We start from the raw sequence: 8742 nt of genomic DNA on the forward strand, positions 1-8742 counted from the left end.
TGTTTTCTTTTCTTGAGAATGTTGCTCAAACTGCACTCTCAAAATGATGTAGTGATGATCTTTTCTCATATGTTGTCCTCCCAACGTAAGGCTGCATTTTGAACTGCCCTTATTGACATGAACAAAAAAAAGCAACACAACCCTGATGTCCAAATCTTCAGTTTTCCACACTCATTCTGAGGAGAAAAGTTATAGAAAGGCAACAGAAGACTATCTTTTGCTAACTATTGCCTGCTGAAACAATGGTAGTTTGGACTGGACTAGATGTTCTCCATTGACAAGGGGTGACCAGACTTCTGTAGAGATTTGCCTCATCCTCATGGGAACAGAGAAACCTTGCAGACTTGTTAGGGCAAAGCATCCCTAAGACAGGGGTTCAGCAGGTATCAGATGACTAAACTTCATAAACACTGCTATTTGCTTGTAATTCATTAGTTAGCTTTCTTTATTTGCGTTTTCTGATTTTTGTTTACTTTTTTGGTTGTGTATGATTTTAATAATGGAATGAATTTTATTTAGGTGTTGGACTCCACCAGGACGCCTTTGCTACAAGGTGTGATTATAGCCTTCTTTTAATGCAATTTTAATAATCTTTTGTGTTTTCTTTTTTTTGCTTTTTCCCCTCTGCTTCTTCTTTTCATTCTTCTTTTCGTCTGTTTTCTTTTTCATTTTTCTGAGTAATTCATAAGAAAATGGTAGCAGTGAAGACAAGCTGTGAAAGTAAACCTGCAGTTACCCTTAGTTGTTTTTTCCTTTCAAGGAATTACGGAAAACTTAATATAAGGTATCTATGGAGCCATGATTCCTAAGATTGAATGTAGGCTTTGTTTTCTCTTTTACTCTATAATTTCCCAGATCCCTAGGAGTATCTTCAACTATTTAGAATTGATGGTGGTTGTACTTCTGCTAACTATATGGAAGTTCCCCCGCTAATTCTTCTGTGTCACTGCATTGATATGAAAACCACCTTAGAGCTAAACAACAATTTTATTGTCTTCTGTCTGTTACAATGTTAAGCATTTCAATTCATCTTTATTAGCTACCTCTGTAGTCTATGATCTTACTGCTCAACAGTATAATTTATCCATTACTGTATGTAGTTCTTGCAGTGGGGTAAGGAGCAAAGATTCAGACTAGCTTTTGTGGTCTTGCTGCTGCATGGCTTCTAGACAGCAGTGAGAAAGCAAGAAAGAACCTTAATAGGCTATAGCTCGTGACTGCTAACACTGATACAATACATATTTTCACTGTCTACTGTCTCAGCATGTAGAGAGCAATACAATCTTTTAAATGTAAACTTCTTGCAGAATTTAAGTATCGAAATATAACTTGAATTACAGTCAGCATACTAGATTTCTGCATGTATTTATAAAGCATAAGCTGTCTGCTGTATGCACGGAAGAAAATTTGAGGTAGTGAACTCTGGCTGACTGTATCTTAAATTCTGAACTAAAAAGTACTTTTCTCTTTAGCTTCTTTCTTCTCTTCTAATAAAGAGTATTTTAAGTGTAATTAGAAAGTCTTTAGTAATCAAGAAATTATATATACAAACACAAGAGGAGGCTAGTAAGTGGGAAGAGTAGAATTAAATTAAAATCAGATGGCCAGACTGTATTTTTATAACTTAAGTCTTCTGTCCTTCTGTGTGCATTCAAATTCTTGCATAGGATTATTAAAATCAATTTTCAAGTTTCTACTTTATATATTTGGGAAACACTTTACTCCCTAAGATAGCTCTGAGATCCCATAATTCTTATTTGAGAGCATTTCTCTTTTTCCGTAATGATACAGTCTTAAATTCTAGTTCTGCCATGTGTGGCTTTTTTTTATGAAGTAGTCTTGAATTGTAAAGAGTCACTGCACAGGAAAATATCTTAACAGTGCACTGAAAGAAAGGAATTTCTTAGGAGAAGAACATACCTACTTCCCTACCACCAAGTGGGCAGTATTGCTGCTGTGAAGTGTATAGTAAAGATTTTTCTAGGTTTTCTAGATGGCTTATACTCCTCATGTATGTCTGCATGATATACTAATGTTTGATACTTACTTCCCGGTTATCAACTTAGAAAAAACAAACAGTATTTTTAAAATCTCAGTATAATCTATGAAATCACTTCAGTAATGTCATGAAAAATTTAGCAGAGTAGTAGAACTTTAAAGTCTTCTAGATGTACAAATTGTCTTGCAGCTTTTTTAGAATTTGTCGTTTGGAAGTGTTTAGGAATTTATTACCTTTTCTCGAAATAATAAATCAACAGATTTGTCATTGGCATGTTAGGCAGCAAGCACCTGCTATTTAGTACTGTAAGTTTAAACCATGTTTTTGAGATACTTGCACATTAATCAAAGTTAGAAGGTTTTAAGGATTATGTGAGTGCAACATCATCAGAGTCAATCTTGTTTTCAAGTGTGTACATAGGTATTTCCTCCTCTTTTACAGGTAGAAGGTGGGATTACCATTTCTAGTTCGGCTGTGTGCGTGTGTGTAGCTTTTTTTTTTTTAATAGTTCACCATGTTAGGATCTATTTTAGTTCCAGAGTTATGTTTTATCTGTCTTGACACTACCTACCATACAAAAAAAAAAAAAAAAACTGTCAGGAATTCAGATGTGGGAAAAAAGCTGATGAATTTCTTCCACTTAAAAAATGCTTGTCAGCTCTCCACCATGTTCTGTCTGATTCCTTTGGCTCTTTCAAGGATTGAGATGACAATTTTGTCCAGGATTTTAGCACTGTGCCTTCATCTTGATGCTGATTGTCATAAAGATTCCTGCCTCTTCTGCAGAGGTTTTGAGGACGTAGTTGTCCTGAGAGAACCTACAACTGGGATACTCTTATTGAAGAAGCTACTTAAGGCAAGTCTACATGTTTAGAAAGGTATCTGTTGTCCCTGACTTGAAGTTGTGGGCTATTCTTGTGAAGACAAGAATGTATTTCTTCATATATAGTGAAGTGATAAGAAATAGCAGGTCTATTTTGGTCTAAAGACCTTTTTCTTTTTTTTTATCTCATTAAATTTATGTGTATCAAAAAGCCCCAAACACCTTTATAACCAAAATGGCTAGTAGAACATAAACTGAACTTAAATATCTCATACATCAAACAGACTTTAAAATTTAAATACATGTGATATCTTCAGCTTAAGCACATTTCGTGCTACTTACCTAGTTGTAGGATTGAGAGAAGAATGCTTGACGTTGGGATACAGTCAATTGTTGCAAATAGTATTAACTCTTCCTTCTGGAAGCATTTTGTCAATTTAATAGGGAAATATTTTACAATAACACCTGCCAAAAGTACCCTCTCTATGCCAGCTGTTGGATGATCCTCCTTAGGATAAAGGAAGCCATATATTACTTGGTGTGATATTGTGCTGCTGGTGGTGGGTGGTTTTTTGTTTGTTTGTTTGCTTAATTTGTTGTGTTTTGCTTTTCCTGGAAACAGATAATTGAATCCTCATTCAAAACAGCTGTTTAGTTTCTGTAATTGTAGGGAGTGTTTTGCTTTGGTTGACTTTTGATGTGGGTTTTTGGTCACAGTGCAGAGGCAAGATTCTAGATATACTGAAGTGAATGTAAGACTGTCATTGGCACAAGAGTTCGGTACTGCTAGGCTGATCATGTGTTACAGTTGAGTTCTTGGGTGTATCAGCAAGGGCATGCCTAAATTGTTCTTGATTCTGACAGCATGAAGGTAGTGGTGTGAAAAACCTCTTCTGGTTTTAGTCAGATCAATACTGTGACCACAAGGCTCTCCTAAGCCTTACTTCAAGTCCCAATGACTTGTTTGGCCTTCATTTGAGCTTACTGTATGGCATGCTGGTGCATCCAGATTTGGAAACATCTTGTTTAAGTAAACTTAATTTTAAAAAGGTACGTTTGTATACCTTGTGATGACTCAGTTGTGATGGTGTAAAAGAGGATATGGCACAGATGGGTCATACCTAGAGAAGGAGGACGAGGCTTCTATCTTTTGATACTGAAAGCATTATGCCCTTGGTCTAATAACCCTGCCGTACTGAACATCAGAGCTCCTTGACATGTTCTGTTTTCAGCATTGGTTTTACTGCTTTCATATCTCCTGTTTTTCACATATCTGTTTTTCAGCTGTTAAAACTATCCAAAACTGCCCAATCCTTGGCCTCTTGTTAATTATGAAGTCCTTGAACTGGTCAATCTTAGTTTGTCATGCTAACCAATACATGTGCTTACCTCTGATTTTTTTCAATGTTTTGTCCCAGGGATGAAACCAGAGCCTTCATTGTTGTCTAACAATACAGCAGTGGATAGGGAAACAAGCTTCTTTTTAGTCAGGGAAAGTACAAAATTTTCCAGTGAAATATATTTGTAATACAGCTAGCTCTTATGGTCATAAAAAGAGAAAGCTAGTCTTTTCTATTCAAGCCTTTGCTTGCTAACTGTAAATGTTAAGTAGGAACCTAGGCTCTCTTTCCAGTTTTTCCAAACTGTCTTTAAAAAATTTGCTGAACCTCATTTTTTTTCCCTCCATGTTCAATAATTGAGACACTTTTGATACGTAACTTTAATTTCTTGAAGAGGACTGAAATCCTTGGATGGCAAGTGCTTTTGTAGTCAAAAGCATTAACTAAGAGCTTTTTGGTTAACTAAAAGCTATTTGGCTTGAATACTTTTCTGATGTATAGAGGACTTCCTATCTGTATGCTGCTAAAATGCACTCTAATACATGTTTAATTGTATTTCTCTTAGCTAACAAATACTTTGTACCAATGGGGGGAAAAACGCAATATTTCTATATAAAGAACTGTCCTTTTAATTTTTTTTACATTTAGATGATGGAACATCTGGATTACCCAGGAAATGAAGAAGGCACAGCATCAGCCAGTGAACAGCCTGGAGGACAATAACATGTAGGATTCTGGCTTAAAATAGTATTCAAATTTCCTACAGATGAATTACAGTAAATTTGGTGAAGATTTACAATAGAGTATTTCATACTCTGTGTAAAAGGTTTTTTTACTCCACCTATATTTTTATGAAAAATATTGTTAATAACATAAAAGTAATCAAAATAGATTTGCATTTTTACAGCCAAACCATAGCTAGTAAAACTGTGCCTTATTTCGATTTAAATAAAGGGCATTTTCTATGCAATTTTCCAAATGTGCTTCTATACAGTATATTTTTATAAAAAATTTCTTGCCCGTATCACTTTGCATGGAATGTTTTCTTAGTTTTGATTAAGGCTAGTCAAATTTCATTTAAAAAATAATAATAAAAGCAGTACTCTTCACAGGATTTCTTTCCAGATTTTGAATGCGAAGACTAACAGTAATGTAACTACAGCAACTACAGAATGAAACTATAATTCCATTACTACACATAATGGAATAAACTGTTTGTATGCTAATCTATGTAGATTGTAAGCCATAAAATAGATAACAGGGCAAATTTTAATTTGTGGTTGTGAGGTTTTGTTTTGTTTTTCTTTTTTGTTTGTTTTTTCTCTGTAGTTTCACTGGCTCATGCCTTAGTCATGAAAATTGTTAAGCTTTGATGCAAGTCTTTGGATTATATGCATTGCCAACCATTAGAAAAAACTAAAAGTGTGTGGTGGAGGTACTTACACAGTGGCCCTGGAAACCTAGATGCAGCTCCTGGAATAGTTGGCAAAGATGGTGTGAAAGGCAAGAGGTTGTTTTTTGCTCAACAAGTGTGATTTAAATCTTGGGGGTGGGGAGGAAGACCTAAATTTAAGTTTGGACTAGTTCTTCTCATACCTGTTTGGACTTGGTCTATATACATATGTGGTCTTCATTTGGCTTTGTCTTAATTCATAGGGATGGGGGATGAAAGGACAGGTTTTTCTAGCTTTTGCATCTATACCATACTTCTTTTTTTTTGAAACTGTTTTTGAAACTTCTTTGTGATTGATAGACAAACAACAGGTTTGAATAGTGCTAGTATTGCCTGTGTTAGTTAAGGCCAGTGCCTGTGTTTAACTTGATTAATTACAATTTGTTTTAGCTTATAAATACTCTAAAGACTTGGAAAAGGAAAATTAGTTTAAATTGTTAATTTGCATTTAGAAGAGTTTGAGTTTGTGTGCTTGTTTGATGCTTTTTTCATTTTTTTGGGGGGAACTGCAAATTGAGGGGGATTAGGCATAGAAAATTTGTAAAGCTGTATTGCTAACACTTTACACCAAAGAAAATTGGAGAAGGCAACAACAGGAAACCACTGAGTTCACTTAATCGTCAGGTAGTCATTAAAACATTTTTTCTTATTTTTGAAGTGGATGTCGTTCCTATAGTCAGTACAAGTCAAAGAACCCCGGAGAAAACCAAATAAGTGTAAGCTGGGCAATGGCAGTGCAGCCTTTCCTGCAGTGCCTCACGCAAGTGCCTCACTGTTGGTGTGAAGGTCACCTCTAGACACAATTGGTTAAGGGCATGTCGGCTCAGGAAAACTTACACAGATGAAATCTAGTTTAGCTAGATTTGCTTTGAAAGTATGCTAATTAAGACAATTGTAAAACTATATTGGCAGTTAACAAAGGCTTACTGCAAATTTACTGCTTTACATAACTAATATCAAGTTTAAACCTTTTTGTTCTCAAGAGTCCTGATGTAGATAAACCTACCAACTGAGTATCAGTTGTTGCTATTCGCACAGATTTACCTTGGTACCAGTTGATACGGGTAAGATAACCACCTTGTTTGTAGCTCTGCAACTTCTCTAAGAAAACAAATTGTAAACAGTTTTTGTATGTTAGTAGATGCCCATCATGCCTTTCTTGATCTAAGCTTGAACTGACAGCTTCAGAATACAATGATTTTTGTGCACTGTCTTCAATTTTTATTTATCTGAGGCAGCCAGGCTGACTGGCACTTAATAACAAATTACAGTATACCTCAGTGTTCTGATATCAGACTGAAAACTTCTGCTCTGATGTGTTGTCGTGTTCTTTGACAAGCCCAATATCTGCCAAAGTTAAATGGTTGTGAAGAAGTGGATGAAAATTTCTGAATGACGTAACATCATAACCCATTCAAAGTCCTGGAATGCTCAGAGCTCTCAGAAGCTTCACAAACCTACATAATGACTCCTTTTTCTTTGAAATCTTCTGTGTAGAGGATTTATTAAATTTTCACCTATAATTGTGAATGGTATTGATGATGGACTAGTATAAATAAAGAAGACCTTTGGCAACGTAAGTGTATTCAGCAGTTGGCTGTAGAAACTGTTGTGTTCTGTGCCTAATTATGCTCCATGCCTGATAATGCCTGAGGTTTCACATGTGCTGCAGTTTAATTGGATGTAAACTAACTTTTCTCTTTCAAATGTTTAGGTGCTTTGTTTACAAAAAGTAAGAATGGCATTTAAAATTTTACATAAATAACAGGTTAGTAGTGACTACTGAAAAGAGATTTTTATAAGCTCTGTAGAATTGATTGCAACACTTCTAGCAGTTTTGAATGTTTTTTAGTATTAAACTTGTTTGTACTAAACACTATGTTAAAATCGTTTTTAGTTATATAAAAATCTTACTACTTTTCATTGTATGTTTACTGACAACTCCCTTTCTCATGACTCTTAATTTATCACTTTAAGAATGTTATTAATAAATGTTACTTGTGTTTAAAAAAAAAAAAGTTGAGCGATTGCTTTGAGTCATCTTATTGTCAATGTTCTTGAGAAAACAATAAAAATCCGTAATATCAAGTGAATGAAAAATGCATTTTTATCCCCCTTTAAGCGATGTAGCTGCAGTTTTTATCCATCCTGCCCAAGGTATATAAATTATGATTGTATTTGTAAATACCTGTGTTGTGGCTTTTTTAATTCTTTCTTTCTTTTTGCTTTTTTTTTTTATTATTATTAGAAGGGTTGTGGGTAGAGGGCACTGATGTCTGTGAATTGAGTATCAATATTACTGGTCTAACTCAGCAAGTGCTTATTGCACAGCTGTTAGTCATTGGACTCTGAAAGTGTACCTGACAAACAGTGAGTTACAAATTTAACAATTGTAAATTTCTTGATGGTAACGAGGTTATTTGCACTCAGTGTAGGAAACAATGCTAGAAAAGTATTGTTCAACTGAATGTACTTAGCCTGAGACAGGAAGGCAAAAAAAAAGCCAAGCTTAGGTCTTGAAAACTGGGCTGGGTTGGAAATGTGGGCAGAGGAAGAAATAAAATCACTAAACATGAATGAATACATTTGATATGTGATCTTTGAGGCATTTTTATAATCCTGTGATACTGTTTGTATTAAAATTGAACAGGTTTTTAACTTTTCTAGCCTCTTCTGCTCATATACTGGAGCCTCCAGTAGCACCGAGTCACGCTAATTGAGTACTTAAATGGGAAAGAAAACTCCTATGTACTGTCCCTCTTTAAAGAGAGGATAGTTGCCTTGTGATACTTTAATTCGGCATTGGAAGCTGTCTTGCATAACTTGCGCAGAAAATCTCTCTTCCCACTCAGTCAAGTCTGCAGGTGGAGGAGAAACATAGCTGTTATGTTGGAGTCATGATTAACAGCATCTTAACTTGTCCTTCTATAACTTTCTTTTTCTATTGGAGCTTGGACTGTGAAATAACTGAATTGATCACTGAGTTAGGCTGAGAGAAAACTGAGACTTCCTTAGAGTTTATTAGTAGTATAACTCATGAGCACAGATGCTGTCAGTCAAGAATAAGAGTGAATGTTAGAGTAGTTGTTATAGTTGATATAAATTTTTTTTGTTTACAATAAAGTGA

The 8742-nt window shown here is 35.1% G+C and overlaps 1 protein-coding gene across 5 annotated transcripts in view; it reads left to right on the plus strand.

The window, feature by feature from the left end:
* Positions 1-7715, plus strand: part of SPPL2A (signal peptide peptidase like 2A) — a 28817-nt gene extending 21102 nt beyond the window's left edge. For 2 of the 5 annotated variants that reach the window (XM_080607600.1, XM_080607603.1), the window contains 2 exons: positions 520-553; positions 4811-7715. In XM_080607600.1, the coding sequence (XP_080463726.1) occupies positions 520-553; positions 4811-4842 (66 nt within the window). In that variant the 3' untranslated portion in view covers positions 4843-7715. Of the gene's footprint in view, positions 1-519; positions 554-2785; positions 2818-4810 lie in introns of those variants that run through there. The other 3 variants (XM_080607599.1, XM_080607602.1, XM_080607601.1) reach the window with 2 other exon arrangements.
* Positions 7716-8742: the final 1027 nt, after the last annotated feature.

This window comes from Anser brachyrhynchus (assembly GCF_964034855.1).
Source record: "Anser brachyrhynchus genome assembly, chromosome: 11".
Classification (NCBI taxonomy): Eukaryota; Metazoa; Chordata; class Aves; order Anseriformes; family Anatidae; genus Anser; species Anser brachyrhynchus.